The following is a 22,039-nucleotide window of genomic DNA, read 5'->3' on the forward strand; positions in this document are numbered from 1 at the left end:
TTCTATTGTTATTTTTATTAGCATTGCTTTTTATTACCAAAAAGAAAGAGAAATTAGTCCTTTCATACATTGTTAGTGATAATTGATACCAACATTAGGAGGGCATTCTGACATCAAAACTCAAAATACACCAATATTCAGACCAATGATTCAATCTCTAGAAATTTATCCTTATAAAGGAATACCTACAAAAATGTATATAACTGAGCTGTTTGCTTCAGCATTATTTTAATAGCAAAAATCAAGTAGCCTAAAGATCATTAGCAAGTTGTTGGCTAAGTAAATAAAATCATTACATTTATTTTCTATCTTACACACATGTCCAATGTTTTGATAGTTTACAGCAGTTATTATTCTTATACTGTTAACACATACATTTCATCAAAACTATCGAAAGTTTAACTTATAGTGAGGTCACTAAAAAGACCTTAAAAATGTTGGAGCAAAAGTGGTGGTGGGTGAGGTGGTTACAATCAGCAGGAATATTGTATTTATTGCATTTCAGTTTTTCCCAAATATAACAAGATGAAGTGAGTTTAAAGTACAAAAGGAAAATGTATGTTAGTTTTTAGGGAAAACTTTCTGAGACTTTGGTTTCTAGAAATCTAGATGCACCATCTTTGTGGTTACCTCTAGAGAAGTTATCTGTCCTTACAGTTACTAGTTTAAAAGTGCTTTATTTAATCTACTGTATATGATTTAGTTCTTTCCAGTATGGTTTTAAATTAATTCAAGTGTAGTAAAATACAGTTTGCTGTCCATATACATGAGTTCTACATCTGCCAATTCAACCAGCCTCAGATCAAAATAATCAGAAAAAAATTTACATTATTGCTGATATGTACTACATAGTTAGGCTTATGATGGTTACATCTGTACTAAACATGTTCAGGCTTTTATACCCTAAACAATACATATCATATGCTAAACAACAGCCATTTACATAGCATTCACATTGTATTAGGTAATATAAGTAACCTAGAGATTATACAGGAAGATATGTATAGGTCATATGCACATACTACATCGTTTTATATCATATAAGCGACTTGAGCATCCATGGGTTTTAGATTTTATCCATGGGAGATCCTAGAACCAATCCCGCACAGACACCAAAAGACAACTGTACACTCTCTAATGGGTTTATTGTGTCATGTAACTATAGCAACAAAATACAGCCCATCAAGTTCAGATGTGCATTGACCTTGCTTTACCCCAATCTTTGGGTGCATAATCAGGTAACCTTGAATGTGAATCCACCTTATAATGAGGGCTTTTCAGTATTTCAGTGACTAATCCCTCTCAAACAGAGTCCAGGATGGTCAATTGATATGGATGGGTTTTGTAAATAATACCGGAGCAAAGTTCCTCTGGAGTCTCATAATAAGCTCTTTTACAGTCCCTCTGTGTCTTTGTCTTAAATATCATTACAGTTTTTACTTTGTTCAAATCTGTAGTCTCCTCAAATCTCAAGAATTCATCCATAAATCATTCTAAGTGACTCAGTAAGTCTGTGAGCCTACTTCCTAATACTTTATAAGCCTATATTTCACATTTCTAATGGGCTGTTTGTAATCAATATCTGTTTCTTCACTACTTCCCAACTTGTTTACATCTGCTTCTTTTAGGAAAGGCAGATTTTAAGAGCTCAGGATTATATGCCTTTTTGGTTTGTTTGTTTTTTTTTTCATGCAATTTGGAGCCCCTCCTTATTTATTAGCAGTTCTATTTCTTTCTCTAACCCCAATTTCTCTTGATGTATCCATAAAAAAACCATCTGTTCTTAGTATCATTTTATGTCTGCTTTATTCTCCTTGCACCTCTCTTTTCTCTGAATGCATTATGCAGTAACAATTTAATTCTTGTAGTTATTATCCACCTGCTTTTGCAATCTATCCCTTTCTCCCCTCCCTCATACTCCACCCTGACCTATGATCACCCTGAATTATCTTTATGAAGGAATAGTGTACCATACTTCTTAAAGGCACAACTTTGATGTCAAGTAAGGGCCAGCTTCAGCCTCTTATAGATTTGAACCTTGGCTGATTGACTACTGCCAGGCTTAACTCCTCATTTGTAACAAGGAGATGGTAATAATTCTCTATCTACTTCATAGGGTTGTTTGGACTAAATTTAAACATGTACATTAGGCCTTCTCAATATTGGCACTACTGACATTTGGGGCTGGGTAATTCGTTTCCCTGGGGGCTGTTCTGGGCACTATAAGATGTTTCACAGCAGCCCTGACCTCTACTACTAGAGACAGTAGCAATGGTTTCACAGTTAAGACAACCAAAAAGTATGTCTCCAGACATTGCCAAATGTTCTTTGGAAAGCAAAATTGTCCCCATTAACAATTATTTATGGGGACAATTATTTATGCTAAACAAGCATTTAGTATAATACATAATAGCGATTTAATAAATACTTGTGATAGGTTGATTAGATGGATTAATGAATATTCATTTTTAATGCAAGTGTCTAATATAATACTTGACACTTGATCACTTGACTAACTGTTTAACTCATGAATGGTTAAACAAATGACTCTAAAGCCAATGAGCTTCAAGGGCTGTCTATAGTTTCTTCTTTATACTACAATGTGGTAGCTTCACTTAAAACAAGGCTCCTTTGCTTCAAAAATATTTTCAGGCCCTAGCCAGTGGCTCAGTGGATAGAGCATCTGCTCAGTGTATATACATCCAAGGTTCAATTCCTGGTCAGGGCACACAAGAGAAGCGACAATCTGTTTCTCCCCCCATCCCTCTCACCCTTCTCTTCCTCTTCCCCTCCCACAGCCGGTGGCTGGATTGGTTTGAGTATGGCCCCAGGAGCTAAGGATAGTTCCCTTGGCGTGCACTAGTGTCAGGTGCTAAAAATAGCTCAGTACCCAAGCATTGGCCCCTAATAGAGTTATTGGGTGGATTCTGGGTTGGGGTGCATACAGGAGTCTGCCTCACTGTCTGCCTTCCTTTCACAAAAAAAAAAAAAATTTAGATAACTAACTAATTATACAACTTGAGCTATCTCATTCCCCCAGCTTTATTGAAATATAATTGGCATATAACACTGTATAAGTTTAAAGTTTATTGATTTGATAAAATTATATATTATAAATTGATTATTACTAATACCTTTATTACATCACATAATTACCATTTTTTGAGGTGAAAACATTTAAGATCTCTTATAAACTTTCAAGTACTTAACAAAATGTTATTAAATATAATCACTGTTGTGGGTGGAGTGCAGAGCACATTCCTAGCAGCTGTGGCTGATGCAATGCTGTGAGAATACTCCAGCTCCCAGAAGCCTCCTGGGCATACCCAGGAAGGAAGCTCGCCTGCTATAAGGAAGTGACTTAGCGCCAACCACGCAGCTCCCTGATCTTTTCAGCCACTGGCTATGAAGGACACGCTGTAACATCCTATTGGCTGAACCTGTGTATATAAGCTAGCTTACTTCCTGAATAAAGTGGATCTGCGTCACTGAACCTGGTCCCCGGAGTCGGGTCTTTGCGTCTCCGTCGTCCTCACCCCCGGCAGGACTTGTCCACACACTGTGATATATATTAAATCTCCAGGAACTTATTCATCTTATAACTAAAAGTTTGTAATCTTTGACCAACATTTCCCCATTTCTCCCCCATCTACACACCCACCCCTGGTAACCATAATTCTAGTCTCTGTTTATATGAGTTCAACTTTTTTAGATTCAACATATAGTGATATGTAGTATTTGTCTTTTTCTGTCTGGTTTATTTCACTCAGTATAATATACTCAAGTTCCATCCATGTTGTTGCAAATGTTAAAATTTCCTTTTTTCTAATGGCTGAACAATATTTCAATACATATAATATATATATATTAATATATATATTTTCTTTATCCATTAAATATATCAACACTGAAGTTGTTTTCATATCTTGGCTATTAAGAATAATGCTTCAATAAACATGGATGTGCAGATATCTCTTTAAGATGTTGTTTTAATTATCTTTGAATAGCTACCCATAAATGGGATTGCTAGATCATGTGATATTTTTATTTTTAAATTTTTTAAGAAACTCTATACCTTTTTCATAGTGGTTGCACCAGCCTACAGTCCCACCAATGGTGCACTAGGGTAGGGTTCCCTTTTCTCCACATCCTCATCAACATTGCTTATCTCCTATTTTTCTTATAATAGCCATTCTAACAGATGTGAGGTAATAGTTCATTGTGGTTTTAATTTGCATTTTTGAGCACCTTTTAATATACCTGTTGGCAATTTTTATGTCTTTCTTGGAAAAATGTCTACTCAACTTCTTTGCCCAACTTTTAATCAGACATCTTGTTTTTTATTATTAAGTTATATGAGTTATTTATATATTTTGGATATTAATACTTTATCAGATATGTAATTTGCAAATATTTTCTCACATTTTGTAGGTTTTCCTTTTGTTGATGGGTTTGTTTTTTTTTGCTATAGAGGTTTTTAGTTTGATGTAGTTCCACTTATTTATTTTGCTTATTTTGTCTTTATTATGCTGTCAAATCCAAGAAAATATTGCCACAACCCATGTTTAGGAGCTCACCACTTGTGTTTTCTTTTAGGAGTTTTAAGGTTTCAGATGTTACATTTAAGTGTTTAGTCTATTTTTTTTTTTTTTTCATTTTTCTGAAGCTGGAAACAGGGAGAGACAGTCAGACAGACTCCCACATGCGCCCGACCGGGATCCACCCGGCTCGCCCACCAGGGGCGGTGCTCTGCCCCCCAGGGGGTGATGCTCTGCCCATCCTGGGCGTCGCCATATTGCGACCAGAGCCACTCTAGCGCCTGAGGCAGAGGCCACAGAGCCATGCCCAGCGCCCGGGCCATCTTTGCTCCAATGGAGCCTCGGCTGCGGGAGGGGAAGAGAGAGACAGAGAGGAAAGCGCGGTGGAGGGGTGGAGAAGCAAATGGGCGCTTCTCCTGTGTGCCCTGGCCGGGAATCGAACCCGGGTCCTCCGCATGCTAGGCCGACGCTCTACCGCTGAGCCAACCGGCCAGGGTATTTTGAGTTGAATTATTATGTATGGTGTAAGATAGTGGTCTAGTTTTGTTCTTTTGTTATGTGGCTATTCAGTTTCCCCAACACCATTTATTGAAGAGACTACCTTTTCCCTCATTATAAATATTTTGGCTCATTTGTCATTAATTAAATAACCACATGTATATGGTTTCATTTCTGGGCTATCTATTCTATTTCATTGATCTATGTGTCTGTTTTTATGTCAATACTGTTTTGATTACTATAGCTTTGAAATATAATTTGAAGCTAGAAAGTGTGATGCTCCTAGTATTGTTTTGTTTTTTACCCTCAAGATTGTTTTGACTATTTGAAGTCTTCTGTGGTTCCATGTAAATTTATGATTGTTGTATTTTCATAAAAAAATGCCATTGGAATATTGGTAGAGATTGTGTTGAATCTATTGATTACTTTAGGTGTTATGGACATATTAACAATATTAATTCTTCCCATTTATGAACATGAAATATCTTCCCATTTATTTGGGGTTTTTTATTTCTTTTATCAAAGTCTTATAGTTTTATTTATTTTATTTTATTTTTTGCAAGAGAGAGAGAGAGGGGCAGATAGGAAGAGAAAGAGATGAGAAGCATCAATTCTTTATTGCGGCACCTTAGTTGTTCATTGATTGCTTTCTCATTTGTGCCTTGATTGGGGAGTGCCAGCTAAGCCAGTGACCGCTTGCTCGAGCCAGCAACCATGGGATCAAGCCAATGACTGTGGGCTTCAAGTCAGCAATCTTTGGGCTCAAGCAAATGACCATGGGGTCATGTCTATGATCTCACGCTCAAGTCAGCAACCCTATGCTCAAACTGGTAAGCCCACGCTCAAGCCAGTGACCTCAGGGTTTTGAAGTTGGGTTCTCTGTGTCCTAGACCAATGCTCTAACCACTGTGGCACCACCTGGTCAAGCTCAATGTCTTATAGTTTTTACTGAACAGATCTTTTACCACCTTGGTTAAAGTTATTACTAAGTATTTTGTTCTCTTTGATATTATTGTAAATGGGTTTTTTCTTAATTTCTCTTTTGGTAGATTATTATCAGTATATAGAAATGCAACTGATTTTTGAATATTGGTATTTTTGTACTGTAGTTTTACTTAATCATTTATTAGTTCCAACAGTTTTTTGTGGAGTCTTTAGGGTTTTCTATGTATATACGGTACCATGTCATCTGCAAATGGTGACAATTTTACTTTTCTGATTTGGATGGCTTTTATTTCTTTTTCTTGCCTAATTGCTCTGGCAGGACTTCTAATAATATTTTTAATAAAAATGATGAGAGTAGGCATTCTTATCTTGTTCCTATCTTACAGGGAAAGCTTTCAAATTTTCACCATTAAGTATGATGTTATATATGGGCATGTCATATATTGAGGTACATTTCCTCTCTAGCCACTTCGTTGAGAGTTTTCATCATATAAATATGTTGAATTTTGTCAAATGTGATCTTTTTTGCATCTTTTCAGATATGATTTTTATTCTTTATTTTGTTAACGTGGTATATCACATTGTTGATTTGCATGTGTTGGATCATCATTGCGTCCTTGGAATAAATCCCATTTAATTACTGTGTATGACCCTTTTAATACACTGTTGAATTTAGTTAGCTAAGATTTTATTGAGAAGTTTTATATGTATGTTCACCAGGGTTATATACTTTTATTTTCTTATGGTGTCTTTATCTGGTTTTGGTACTGTTAGGCAGGATAGACAATTATCAGGGCAGGAAAAGAGGGAGGGGCGAAAATGGTTGATGTCACCCACTGAATGAGGGAGTCGGCAGTCTTAAGATCTGCCAAAACAAAATTATCAGATGTTCAAACAACCTTGAAACTCTGTATGTTTACCCCAACACCATGGAAGAGGAGCCTTGAAACCCTACAAATTAGTCTCAATAACAGGAAAACAAAGCCTTGAAGCTAAGAGTATGTAACTCCTAACACACCAACAGGCAGAGTCTCAGACTAGCTGAGTTTGCCCACTTGTGCTTGCCAAGTATATAGCTTTCTTAATGAACTGCTTGCTTTGCTTGAATGCTGCACCCCATCTCTCGCCTGAATTCTTTTTCACCAGAATGACAAGGTGGGAGAAACCCTAGGGGCTCGGGTCTTCTTTGGTGGCAGTGCTGGCCTTGTAAAATGAGTGTGGAAGTGTTCTGCCCTTTCCTATTAGGGAAGAGTTTGAGAAAGATTGTAGCACTGGCTGGATGCTCAATTGGTTAGAGCATTGTCTCAAAGCACAAAGGTTGCTTGTTCATTCCCCGTCAGGGCACATAGAGAAGCAGCTAGATGTTCCTATCTCTCTCTCCTTTCCTCTCTCTCTCTCAAATCAATACAATAAACATTTTTTAAAAAACTAATGGAGGAGAATTGGTATTAGTTCTTTTTTTGAGAGAGAGAGAAAGAGACAGGGAGAAAGAGATAGGAACATCTAGCTGCTCCTCTATGTGCCCTGACCAGCATCAAATTGGCAACCTCTGCACTCCAACCAACCGAGCAATTAGGCCAGGACTTACTTACTTACTTACTTACTTACTTTATTTATTTATTTATTTTGAGAGAAAAGGAGGGAGAGAGAGAGAGGAACAGACATGGACAGAGAGACGGGAAGGGAGAGAGATGATAAGCATCAATTCTTCATCACAGCACTTTAGTTGTTCATTGATTGCTTTCTCATATGTGCCTTGACCAAGGGGCTCCAGCCAAGCCAGTAACCCCTGGATCAAGCCAGTGACCTTGGGCTTCAAAGAAGTGACCTTTGGGCTCAAGGAAGCAACAATGGGGTCATGTCTATGATTGCACACTCAAGTCAGCGAGCCTGTGCTTAAGCTGGTGACCTCGGTGTTTTGAACCTGGTTCCTCAACATCACAGGCCAATACTTTATCCACTGCATTACTGCCTGGTGAGGTCCAAGACAATGCTCTTAACCAACTAAGCTAACCAGCCAGGGCCTAATTCTTCTTTAAGTGTTTGGTGGAATTCACCAGTGAACACATGTGGTCCTGGTTGTTTGTTGAGAGTTTTTTGAATGCAGTACTGACTCAATCTTTTTACTAGTAATTGGTCAGTTCAGACATTCTTTCTTCATGATACAGTCTTGGTAGCTTGTATGTTTCTATATATGTATCCATTTCTTCTAAATTATCTGTTTCATCCAGATTTATTTCTAAAGGATTATTTTGTTCTTTTGTTTGGAATATATTTCTGTTTCTTCGCTTTCCTTGATTCTCTGTGTTAGTTTCTGAACACTAGATAGAAGAGCTGCCTCTCCCAGTCTTGACAGAATGTCTTATTTAGAAAATCATGCTCATCGATCAGCCTAGCCTGTGCTTCTGGTTACCTCTCAAGCCTTTGTTAGCATCTTGCCACTTTCTTAGTGCTTAGTGGCTCCTAATAGTTGAGTATGTGCCAAGGCTGGACCCTCAGGCTGTTGCTAGAAAAATATGATGTTAGGCCCCTTGCTGGAAGAAACTGAGAGGTGAAGATTTTACCTGCTCCTGCAGTGCTAGGCCTAGTTGTATAGTCTCATGGAAAAGGATGGGGGGAATGCCATCTTTAAAGACCACCCGTATCCAACTTTATGAAAAATAAATCTAAGCAAGATTAGGGATTTTTTTTAACATCTATTTTATTGACTTTAGAGAGAAAAAGAGAGAGAGCAGGCAAGAGACAGAAACATCTATATGTGCTCTGACCAGGGATCAAACCCACAACCTGTGAGCACTTCAGGACAATGCTCTAGCCAACTGAGCTATCCAGCCAGGGCTAAATTAGTTTTGATTTATTTGTTTTTAATTTTTTATGTGCTGATTTTAATGAGAGAGGAAGGGTGAGAGAGAAATAGGAACATTGTTTGTATATGCTCTGATCCATGATTGAACCAGCAACCTCTGTGCTTCCAGAGGACACTCTAACCAACTGAGCTATCCAGCTAAAGTGCCCTGATTTGTTTTTAAACTTTTGTTTTGTTTTGTGACAGAAAGAGGGACAGATAGGTACAAACAGGAAGGGAGAGAGATGAGAAGCATCAATTCTTCGTTGTGGCACCTTAGTTGTTCATTGATTGCTTTCTCATATGTGCCTTGGGGGGGGGGCTACAGCAGACCAAGTGACCCCTTGCTCAAGCCAGAGACCTTGGGGTCAAGCTGGTGAGCTTTGCTCAAATCAGATGAGCCCATGCTCAAGCTGGCAACCACAGGGTCTCAAACCTGGGTCCTTCACGTCCCTGTCTGACACTCTACCCACTGTACCACTGCCTGGACAGGCTGTTTTTAAACTTTAGTGGATAATAACTATGAACTATTATGCTGCATTTGAATTCAGTGCTGAATATTGAAGTGATTTTCAACTAATTAAGAGTATTTTAGATTGATATTTCCATTAATAATTATACCACTGATGTGTTAAGATTACAAAGTCAAGCTACCTTCAAGTGTTTATTAATCTAAGTTTATTCTATAAATACTGTTTAATGCCTACCATGTTTCAGGCACTGTTCTAAACAATTGGGAAGAAAGTATCCAACTTTGTCAAACCTCCATTCTATAAAGTAATGTCTACAAAAATAATAAACACATAAATAAGAGTAATCATTATTTATAACTCTAAGATATTAGCCTGGGAAATATTCTAGGTGGTACTGACAGAAAAATTCCAACAGATGACTGTAACCGCAACAGAAACATTTCTGTGGCTACATTCATTATTTGTCATTCTGTTGCTCATTTATGATTTTGTGTTACTAAACTCTGACTTTCTCTTCTGATATGAATTACAATGAGGGTATTAAATTAAATTTGTGGTTGCCTTTGCATATTTTGTGACTTCAAACATTTAGATTATGATTCACTATGTGCATTGTTTTTTGAATGGTCTCAAAGCAGCTGTGTTCTTTTCACTATTTCTAGGTTCTCTAATGAACTGACTGCATGGCATACTTTTTGTGCTATATTCTAATAGCTCTATAGTTGGGGGTTTTCAACTAATAAGTATAGAACTCACCTATTTCATCTGAAAAATGGGATCTGTAGAATACTTCACCAACCTGGTTGTTATAAGGATTAAGTAATATAGCATTTGTAAAATACTTAGAACTAAAGAAAGCATAGGCATATAATAAGTTTTAAGTGCTGTATATTATGTACCCTTATTAATCATTTACTTATTTCTAATATTTTAACACAGTAGATTAAATACTGTGCATTGTTTTTCCTTTGTACACTTGGGAGGAAGTAGGATTGCAATGAAAAATAAAAACAGATTCCAAGATGATGACAGAGTAGGCAGATGTTCTGCCATTTCCCAGAACCAAATTGGATTACAACTTAATTTAAGAACAGTCATCTTGAAAAATCAACTTTGGACTAAATGAAGAGGAATCTATAACCAAGGATCACAGAAGAAGCTACACCAAGACTGGTAGGAGGGGTGGAGAGGCGTAAAGCGCTGCCCTGCTCCCAGGAGCGAGTGGCGGCTGAGGGTCCATCCAGAGGGACTCTCACTGCAGGGAGAGTCACCCTGAGAGGTGTGGGTCCTCAGCCTCAGGCTGGTGCCCCAGCTTAGAGCCTAGAGCCTAGAAGAGGCACCCACACAGCATTTGGTGGTGAAAAGAGGCAGGGTTTCTGTCTGTGAGAAAGAGACAGAGCTCTCGGAAATGCAGGCTCCATCTTAAAAAGCCAGTGCAGAAAATCTTGTTCACAGCCACTTACCTGGGGCTCTGGTGGAGGAAGGGCTGAGAGGACTATAACTGCATGAGAGGAGTGTGAAGTTGGCGGTCAGGGAAATCACCATAGAGGACAGCCACAGGAACACCTGTGCTGAGTCATTCTCCAATCCTGCAGACACCATCTTTCTTGGGTAGAGCAGTACCCTCCCTGTGACATCAGTCTGGGGAAAAGCAACTGCTCCACCCTTGGGACTCTCCTGCCCCTCCCTATAGGGACTATACTGAGAAGCCAGGAAGCAGGGGGTGCACCAGTGACTCAGTTTTCTGGCATTGAAGATGGAGCTTTCCCTTGCACTCTCCCAAGTCTATGACTGGTGCTTCGGCCTCATGGGAGACTCAGTAGAAACTATCTGGACTAAAGACAGACCACATTTCTGGGTCTCAAAAGCCACACCCATAGGACTCTTGGGGTTCACACCCTACTAAGGTCTGTGAAAAAAGTCTGGACAGACAGACACCTGGGGCCAAAAGGCAGGAGCCACACCCACCATCCTTCCTAATCCCTGGATTGCCCCAGGCTCTAGACTCTACCAGAGATTTTATTTCAGTAGCTGAGCCTTGCAAGCAGCCAGTAGGCAGAGGCTACAAGAGGCAGTTCTCAGGGAACTTTGGCATTTTTCCAACCTTCCCTCAGGGCCAGTGTAGGTAAAAGCCAGTGTAAGTGTGCAGCTTGGTATTTCTATGTACACCTGGGCCTAACAGAGGCAGCCACAAACTCTGGATTGCTTATAGCTCCAAGAAGGTTGCTGAGGGCCAGTTTTAGGCATTGTCCCCAACAGGTATGCACCAGGTTCCCTCATGGAGGCCCAGGCATGGCACATCCAGTGGCCAGCTGCAGAGACCATTAGTTCAGGGCCTAACAACCCTAGCAGTAGCATAACCAAAGGGCGAGCTCATCGAACACTGGGCCCAGCTAAAGCAAGCTCCACTTTCTGTGGTAAGCATCAGCAGCACAGTGTCATGCACGTATTGGACAAGGTGAAGCTTCACTGTCAGCCATCCCAGGTCCTGAATATCCTGCCCTGCTGTGCTAGGTTCCACAGGGGGAAAGGGAGAAAAGCTTGGAGCACAGACATTCAAGGTGTGGGTCACCCGTGAGCCTGTTATTTGGCCCTAGGTGAACACTCTCTGTCTTCCTCCCTGAGATAAGGGGCTCACCAGCTGAAAGAACTTCTGCAGAGGGGATGGTTGGCCACATGCAATCTGAACTTGTTGCTCACCTCTTTGGGGAGAAATATAATTGAAGTATCTAACAGTTTATGAAGAATTAAGCTCTAGGGTAAGGGCCACTTTCTTTGTACTTAGCTCCTACTAAAAAGACCCCTGAAGTAGGGGGTCCCACTAATGTTGTATTCCCAACCTCAGCTGTCCTAAGCCACCAAGCTTTCAACCTGAAGAAGCATTGGTAGGATGGCCAGTCTGAGCCCACACAACAATCTTTCTACAGAAGTCTCTGTGGGGAGACCAAGCAGCTGCAAGATAAGATGGAACAACTAAAAAATAGAGGCAAATCTTATGGAGCTTGGGGCTTTTATGGAGCTTCTGTCATCTCTAAGCAGGTTGGCCCTCCTACACTACCCAGGAACAGAAAATACAGACAAAAGCAGTAAACAGAGCTATAATTCCAGACAGATAGCCCACAGCAGGTTACAAACAACAGCTGATGCCAACCCAAGAAGACCCAGAACCAACGCAACCATTAGTGGGTAGCAAGCAGCGCCAATGCTAGTCTCAGCTAGATACACAAGCAGCATGCCCAAAGAAGGAGTCCAGGAGGCACTAGACACTGCAGAGAATAAGTACACCAAACAGGACAGACACTGCACAGTGTCTAATACACATGATCAATGTTAACCCTTAGAGCCAGCCAGTCTGAAGAGATAACCACATCCATGAAAAGACCAACTGCATTCAATATGCACATACAACAGGAGGGCAAATACTACCCTCAAGAAACATTCCTAGAGCAAGGAACTTAGGTGGCCTGGAGGCCAGTACCACTGAGCCCATCTTCTTCATAAAGATATCACAACAAATTTTAAAGTCAGAGCAGAGCTACCTAATACACAGACAAAATGGGAAGACAAAGAAATATGACCCAAACAAATCAGCAAGAGAAACCCCCAGAAAAAGAATTAAATGAATTGGAAGTAACCAAACTACCAGAGGCAGAGTTTAAAATAATGGTTATTAGGATGCTCAAGGATCTTAGAGCAACAATGGATGATCACAATGAAAACTTAAACACAAAAATAGCAAGCATCAAAAGCATTGAAATTATAAAAAGGAACCCGTCAGAAATGACAAATTTAATATCAGAAATGAAGACTGTCCTAGAAGAAATCAACAGCAGGTTCAGTGAAGCAGAGGATCAAACAGCAATTTAAAGGACAAGATAAATATAAGCACAGAAGCAGAGCAGCAAAAAGAAAGGTTCAAAACAGACTGAGGAAACTCTAAGAGAACTCTGCAACAACATAAAATTAAAGAACAACTACATCATAAGGGTTCCTGAAGGAAAAGGGAACAAACAAGGGATAGAGAACTTGTTTGAAGAAATCATAGCTGAAAATTTCCCTAAATTGATAAAGAAAAAAGTTACAGAAGTTTAAGAAGTACAGAGACTCCCATTAAGGAGGAACCCAAGGAGGCCTACACCAAGACGCATCATAATAAAAATGCTTAAGTTAAAAGAGAAAGAGCCCTGGCCGGTTTGCTCAGTGGTAGAGCATCGGCCTGGCGTGCAGAAGTCCTGGATTTGATTCCCGGCCAGGGCACACAGGAGAGGCGCCCATCTGCTTCTCCACCCCTCCCCCTCCCCTTCCTCTCTGTCTCTTCCCCTCCTGCAGCCGAGGCTCCACTGGAGCAGAGATGGCCCGGGCGCTGGGGATGGCTCCTCAGCCTCTGCCCCAGGCGCTAGAGTGGCTCTGGTCACAGCAGAGCGACGCCCCAGAGGGGCAGAGCATCACCCCCTGGTGGGCAGAGCGTCGCTCCCTGGTGGGCATGCCGGGTGGATCCTGGTCGGGTGTATGCGGGAGTCTATCTGACTGTCTCTCCCCATTTCCGGCTTCAGAAAAATACAGAAAAAAAAAAAGAGAGAGAAAGAAATGATACTAGAAGCTCAAGAGAAAAGCAGTTAATTACCTACAGAGGAGCCCCCATAAGGATGGCATCTGACTTCTCAACAGAAACACTTGAGGCCAGAAGAAAATTAGCAAGAAATATTCAAAGTGATGCAAAACAAGAACCTACAACCAAGACTACTTTATCCAGCAAGGCTATCATTTAAAATTGAAGGAGAAATAAAAAGTTTCCCAGACAAAAAAAAAAAAAAAAGACTCAAGGAATTAATTATAACCAAACCAGTACTGCAAGAAATGTTAAAGGGATAAGAGTTAGGACCCGTATATATGCTGTCTACAAGAGACCCACCTCAGAACAAAAGATACACATAGAATGAAAGTGAAGGGATGGAAAAAAGTATTTCATGCAAATGGAAATGAAAAAGAAGCTGGGATAGCAATACTTATATCTGACAAAATAGCTTTTAAAACAAAGGATATGGTAAAGGATAAAGAAGGTCACTACATAATGATACAGGGAATAATTCAACAGGAAGATACAGCCATTGTAAATATTTATGCACCTAATATTGAAATACCTGAATATATAAAGCAGATTTTGATGGACATAAAGGGCAAGATCAACAGCAATACTATAATAATAAAGGATTTTAATACCCCAGTAACATCAATGGATATATCCTCCAGACAGAAAATTAACAAAGAAATAGCAGCCTTAAATGACACAGTAGATCAACAGGATTTAATTGATATCTTCAGAACCTTTCACCACAAAGCAGCAGAATATACATTCTTTTCAAGTGTTCATGGTACATTTTCTAGGATAGACCACATGTTAGGACACAAAACAAGTCTCAATAAATTTACGAAAATTGATATCATATCAAGCATCTTCTCTGATCACAATAGCATGAAACAAGAAAACAACTACAATAGAGAAACTGAAAAACATTCAAACACTTGGAGGCTAAATAGAAAGTTATTAAATAATAAATGAGTTGGCCCTGCCCAGTGGTTCGGCAGTAGAGCGGTAGAGCATTGGCCCAGTGTGTGGAAGTCCTGGGTTGATTCCCAGCCAGGGCACACAAGAGAAGTGCCCATCTGCTTCTCCACTCTTCCCCCTCTCCTTTCTCTTTATCTCTCTCTTCCCTTCCCACAGCCAAGGCTCCACTGGAGCAAAGTTGGCCTGGGCGCTGAGGATGGCACCATGCATGACTTCTGCTTCAGGTGCTAGAATGGCTCCAGTTGCAATGGAGCAACGGCCCAGATGGTAGAGCATCACCCCCTGGTGGGCATGCCGAGTGGATCCCAGTTGGGCACATGCGGGAGTCTGTCTCTCTGCCTCTCCACTTCTCACTTCAGAAAAAAAAATACAAAAAAAAAATAATAATGAATGAGTTAACAATGAGATCAAGGAAGAAATTAAGATTTTCCTTAAAACAAATTAAAATGAACATAAAACAACCCAAAATTTTTGTTATTGTTGTTCTTGTTTTTTTTGGATTTTTTTGTATTTTTCTGAAGTTGGAAACAGGGAGGCAGTCAGACAGACTCCCGCATGAGCCCAACCAGGATCCACCTGGTATGCCCACCAGGGGGTGATGCTCTGCCCATCTGGGGTGTCGCTCTGCCGCAATCAGAGCCATTCTAGTGCCTGAGGCAGAGGCCACAGAGCCATCCTTAGCGCCCGGGCAAACTTTGCTCCAATGGAGCCTTGGCTGCGGGAGGAGAAGAGAGAGACAGAGAGGAAGGAGAGGGGGAGGGATGGAGAAGCAGATGGACGCTTCTCCTGTGTGCCCTGGCCGGGAATTGAACCCGGGACTCCCGCACGCCAGGCCGACGCTCTACCACTGAGCTAACCGGCCAGAGCCCCCAAAATTTTTGTGACACAGTAAAAGCAGTTGTGAGAGGTAAATTCATAACATTACCGGCATACCTTAAGAAGCAAGAAAAAGCTGAAATAAACAACCTAACCCTGCACCTAAAAGAACAGCAAATAAAGCCTAGAGGAAGTAGAAGAAAGGAAGTAATAAAGATCAAAGCGGAAATAAATGACATAGAGGCTAAAAAAAAAACCCCACAAAATATCAGTGAAACCAAGAGCTGGTTCTTTGAAAAGGTAACCAAGACTGACAAACCATTAACCAGACTCATCAAGAAAAAAAGAGAGAGGACCTAAATAAATAAAATTAGAAGTGAAAGCAGAAAAGTAACACCACCACAGAAATACAATAGATTGTAAGAAAATACTATGAAGATCTATATGCCAAAAAATTGGACAACCTAGGTGAAATGGATGAATTCCTAGAAGCATACAATCTTCCAAAACTCAATCTGGAAGAATCAGAAAACCTAAACAGACCAGTTACAACAAAATTGAAACAATTACCAAAAAAACTCACTGCAAACAAAAGTCCTAGACCAGATAGATTCACAGATGAATTTTACCAAAGAACACCTATCCTTCTCAAGCTATTCCAGAAAATTCAGGAGGAGGGAGAACTTCCAAACTCATTTTAAGAGGCAAACCAGGTAAAGATACTACAAAGGAAAAAAAACTATAGGCCAATATTTCTGATGAACATAGATGCTAAAATTCTTAGCAAATTCTTAGCAAACCAAATCTAGCAGTACATTAAAAAGATCATACATCATGATCAAATGGTATTGATTCTGAAGAGGCAAGACCGGTACAATATTTACAAATCAATAAATGTGATTTATCACATAAACAAAGTGAAGGATAAAAATCATATGATTATATCAACAAATGCAGAAAAAGCAATTGATAAAATCCAGCACCTATTTATGATCAAAACTCTCAGCAAAGTGGGAAAACAGGGAACATACTTCAACCTAATAAAGGCCATCTATGACAAACCCACAGCCAACATCATACTCGATAGGCAAAAAATTAAAACCAATCCCTTTAAGATCAGGAACAAGATAGGGGTGCCCCCTTTCACCACTCTTATCCAACATAGTTCTGGAAGTCCTAGCCACGGGAATCAGACAAGAAGAAGGGATAAAAGGCATCCAGCCTGACCAGGTGGTGGTGCAGTGGATAGAGCGTCGGATTGGGATGCAGAAGACCCAGGTTCAGGACCACGAGGTTGCCAGCTTGAGCACAGGCTCATCTGGTTTGAGCAAAGCTCACCAGCTTGAATTCAAGGTTGCTGGCTCGAGCAAGGGGTCACTCTGCTGTAGCCCCTCCCCCAGTCAAGGCACATATGAGAAAGCAATCAATGAATAACTAAGGTGTCGCAATGAAAAACTGATAATTGATGCTTCTCATCTCTCTCTGTTCCTGTCTGTCTGTCCCTATCTATCCCTCTCTCTGACTCTCTCTCTGTCTCTGTAAAAAAAAAAAAAAAAAAAAAAAAGCATCCAAATTGGAATAGAAGAAAACTGTCATTATATGCTTACAACATGATACTGTACATAGAAAACCCTAAAGTCCCAGTCAAAAAGCTACTAGACCTGATAAATGAATTCGGCAAGGTGTCAAGATATAAAATTAATATTCAGAAATCAGTGGCATTTCTATACATCAACAATAAACTGTCAGAAAGAGAAATTAAGAAAACAATCCCCTCCACTATAGCAACAAAAAAATAAAGTACCTAGGAGTAAATTTAACCAAGGAGGTAAAAGACTTGTACTTGGAAAATTAAAAGTCATTGAAAAAAGAAATCAAGGATGATACAAATAAATGGAAGCATATACCATATTTATGGGTAGGAAGAATAAACATCATTAAAATATCTATACTACCCAAAGAAATCTATAAATTTAATTTAATTCCTATTAAAATACCAATGGAATACTTCACAGATCTAGAACAAATATTCCAAAATTTTATATGGAACAAAAAAGAAACCAAATAGCCTCAGCAATTTTGAAAATGAAGAACAAAGTGGGAGATATCATCCTTCCTGATATCAAGTTATACTACACGGCCAATATAATCAAAACAGCTTGATACTGGCATAAGAACAGGAATACAGATCAATGGAACAGAACAGAGAACTCAGAAATAAACCCACACCTTTATGGTTAATTGATATTTGACAAAGAAGGCAGGAGTATACAATAGAGTAAAAACAATCTCTTTAATAAATGGTGTTGGTAAAATTGGACAAGGATATGCCAAAAAATGAAACTAGACCACCAACTTTCACCATTCACAAAAATAAACTCAAAATGGATAAAAGACTTAAATGTAAGTCACAAAACCACAAAAACTTGGAAGGAAACATAGGCAGTAAACTCTCTGATATCTCTCATAGCAATATTTTTGCCAATATATCTCCACAGGCCTGACCAGGTGGTGGCACAGTGGATAGAGCGTCGGACTGGGATGCGGAAGGACCCAGGTTCGAGACCCCGAGGTCGCCAGCTTGAGTGTGGGCTCATCTGGCTTGAGCAAAGAGCTCACCAGCTTAGACCCAAGGTCGCTGGCTCCAGCAGGGGGTTACTCGGTCTGCTGAAGGCCCACGGTCAAGGCACATGTGAGAAAGCAATCAATGAACAACTAAGAAGTCGCAACGCGCAACGAGAAACTGATGATTGATGCTTCTCATCTCTCTCCGTTCCTGTCTGTCTGTCCCTGTCTATCTCTGCCTCTGTAAAAAAAAAAAAAAAAAAAAAAAAAAAAAAAAAATATATATATATATATATATATATATATATATATATATCTATCTCCACAGGATGAGAAATAAAGGACAAACTAAGCAAATGGGACTATATCAAACTAAAAAGCTTTGCACAGCTAAAGACAATATAAACAAAATAAAAAGACAACCCTCACAATGGGATAACATATTTGCTGATACATCTGGTAAGGGGTTAGTAAACAAAATTTATAAAGAACTTGTAAAACTCAACACCAGGAAGACAAACAATCCAATCAAAAAATGGGTGAAGGAACTGAATAGACACTTCTCCAAGGAGGACATACAGATGGCCAATAGGCATATGAAAAAATGTTCAACATCACTAATCATTAGAGAGATGCAAATTAAAACCACAATGAGGCCCTGGCCGGTTGGCTCAGCGGTAGAGCGTCGGCCTGGCGTGCGGGGGACCCGGGTTCGATTCCCGGCCAGGGCACATAGGAGAAGCACCCATTTGCTTCTCCACCCCCTCCCCTCCTTCCTCTCTGTCTCTCTCTTCCCCTCCCGCAGCTGAGGCTCCATTGGAGCAAAGATGGCCCGGGCGCTGGGGATGGCTCCTTGGCCTCTGCCCCAGGCGCTAGAGTGGCTCTAGTTGCAACAGAGCGACACCCCGGAGGGACAGAGCGTCGCCCCTGGATGGATCCCGGTCGGGCGCATGCGGGAGTCTGTCTGACTGTCTCTCCCCATTTCCAGCTTCAGAAAAAAACAAACAAAAATAAATAAATAAATAAATAAACCACAATGAGATACCACCTCACACCTGTCAGAATGGCTCCCATTAACAAATCAACACAGAATAAATGCTGGCGAGGGTGTGGAGAAAAGGGAACCCTCCTGTGCTGCTGGTGGGAATGCAGACTTGTGTAGCCACTGTGGAAAACAGTATAGTGTTTCCTCAAAAAATTAAAATTGGAACTGCCTTTTGACCCAGCTACCCCACTTTTAGGAATATATCCTAAGAATACCAACACTGATTCAAAATAAGATATGCACCCCCATGTTTATTGCAGCATTGTTTACAATAGTAACAATCTGAAAACAGCCCAAGTGTCCATCGGTGGACAAGTGGATAAAAAAGCAGTGGTACATAAACACAATAAAATACTACACAGCTGTGAAAAAGAAGCAAAACTTACTTTTTATGAGGGCATAGATGGACCTGGAAACTATTATGCTAAGTGAAATAAGCCAGGCAGAGAAAGACAAATATATGATCTCACTTGTATGTGAAACCTAATGAACATGGTGAGCTAATGAACGGAACAGAGGCAGAGGCGGATTACAGGGAGCAGAGGAACAGCTATCAGAGGGAAGGGGGATGAGGGGCAGAATCAGAGAAGTTGAAGGGATTAGTGAAATTATATACACATAACACATAGATACAGATAACAGGACAACAAATCCCAGAGGGAAGGGGAAAGGGAGGTAGGGGGAGGGGAGCAAAGAGAGTGTAATGGGAGTACATTGTTGGGGGATGAGGGTGTTGGATTGAGTAGGACACCTGAATCCATGTTAACACAATAAATTTCAATTTTTAATTAAAAAGTAATAAAATTAAAAAAAAAAAAACACATCCATCAGAGCCAGATAAGGAATATCTCTGTCTATATAATCTGCTTGTGTCAGGAATAAATCTCTTCAAATAATGAAAACCAAGATGTTTTCACACTTAAGTTTTTTTTTTCTGATTTCAAAAGAGATAATCATTGTTATAAAATTCCTACATTAAAATAAATAACAATGAATTTATTTTTTTAATTACTAAATGAAATACCAACAATAGAGAAATTAATTTAGAAAGCAAAGAAACTATTTTTCTAAACATGGATTCTATCCCTAGAGACAATTAATGGTAATAATCTGTATTTGTTCTCACATGATTTTTCTAGTGATAGAATATATATTTATTAAAATAGATCACATTGTACATACTGTTCTGCAGCTGGCTTTTATTCACCTATGTAGTGTCTCTGATGTTCGTGTTAATTCCTTCTCATCTTCGACAGCTGCAGAGAACAGTAACTCACAGATGCACTTGTGGCTTTCTGTGTACCTGCCACAGAGCATTCAGATCTGACTGGGAAAAGCCTTTCTGCTGACCTTTGTACTGCCATCTACTCACCCTTTCTCCCTCTCAAAGTCCTGATCCCAAACGGGCACCTGGAGAGTGACTCGGACCTTCTTAGTCCACCCCAGGAGAGCAGAGCTTTCTGAGTGCAGGGAGAAAGAGCTGAAAGATGAGTACACATTCATCCAGCAGTCAATCCTCAGGATCACAGAAACATTTTAAATGCAACGCCCTTGAAGTGAGACTCTTCTTTGGATTGTGGATGCCCAGTCGTGCACTATCCACTTGAAGCAAGGAGGAAATTTTATTTGAGGATGTTAAGGTCAAGCTAACTTATCTTAAAATTGTCATAGCAGGCCATTCATCCCCACTTCACATCTTCCACTTCAAAGCCTGCTTTCCATCATTCAGATATTTACACTCAGAGCAGTTAAGTCCTCTTTTATCTTTTCTCTTTTTAGCTTACAAAAGGGCAAATTCCTTAAGCCAAATGCCAATATGTCAAACATCAAATATTCATTCCCATGCCATGCACAGTATGCATAATTACATACTCCATTGTAACAAATGTAATGTTATTTAATTTGTGTACCAAACTTACACAACTGACTGACAAGGTATAAAGAGTACTCCATGCAGAAAGCTTAGCCTTAGTGCATTCAGCTTAGTTGAGGTCTTTATTAATAGTATATAAAGCTGCAGACGCCACAACATAAGGAAATTTCAGAGCTACAAGCTTCTTTGCCAAGAAAACAAAAACCACGATTATACCAAGTGGCACATTCATGGCTGGACAGGCTCCGATGCCTCTGAGGCATCGACCAGGAAGCTGAGGCAGAAACTCTCTCTTCCACACAGCAATGCTGAGGAAACTAGAGATGGGGAAGGTTATCTTGAAGCTTCAATGCTCCCTGGAAGACCAAACTTACTGGAATCCATTATCCAGTTTGTTGAGGGTTCCATAGTAAGCGTTTCAAAATTGCGTAGGTAAAGCATAGACTAGTTATGGGTCACCACTGAACAATAGATAGATCCTGCTGTTGGCCTTCTCACTGTTCGGTCATCACACAGCCCAGGTAGCACTATGCCAAACTGGGGCTCAAGATCTGATTATTTGTACCTCAACTAGGTTCAAGTGAACCTGTCTGAAATATTGTTTTGAGAAATAAAAGTGCTTTGTCATACTTCTTACAGCTGTTTCACCCTGTTTCTTTCAGATACCATTGTTCTTATCGCTTCCATAGCAGTTGTTTCTGCAAAAACTCAGGGTAATATTTTTGCCACGTCCGCACTCAGAAGTCTCCGTTTCCTGCAGATCTTGCGTATGGTGCGCATGGACAGAAGGGGAGGCACCTGGAAATTACTAGGTTCAGTGGTTTATGCTCACAGCAAGGTAAGGTTTACTTTCTGATTTATAGAACAAGATTTTT

General features: G+C 40.0%; 1 protein-coding gene across 3 annotated transcripts in view; it reads left to right on the forward strand.

Moving 5' to 3' along the window:
* The window catches only part of KCNQ5 (potassium voltage-gated channel subfamily Q member 5), a 625,390-nt gene that overhangs the window by 480,254 nt on the left and 123,097 nt on the right, over positions 1 to 22,039 (forward strand). For all 3 annotated transcript variants that reach the window (XM_066253628.1, XM_066253635.1, XM_066253639.1), the window contains exon 4: positions 21,827 to 22,002. In XM_066253628.1, coding sequence (XP_066109725.1) covers positions 21,827 to 22,002 — 176 coding nt within the window. The remainder of the gene's footprint in view (positions 1 to 21,826; positions 22,003 to 22,039) is intronic.

Source organism: Saccopteryx bilineata, chromosome 1 (genome assembly GCF_036850765.1).
Source record: "Saccopteryx bilineata isolate mSacBil1 chromosome 1, mSacBil1_pri_phased_curated, whole genome shotgun sequence".
Classification (NCBI taxonomy): Eukaryota; Metazoa; Chordata; class Mammalia; order Chiroptera; family Emballonuridae; genus Saccopteryx; species Saccopteryx bilineata.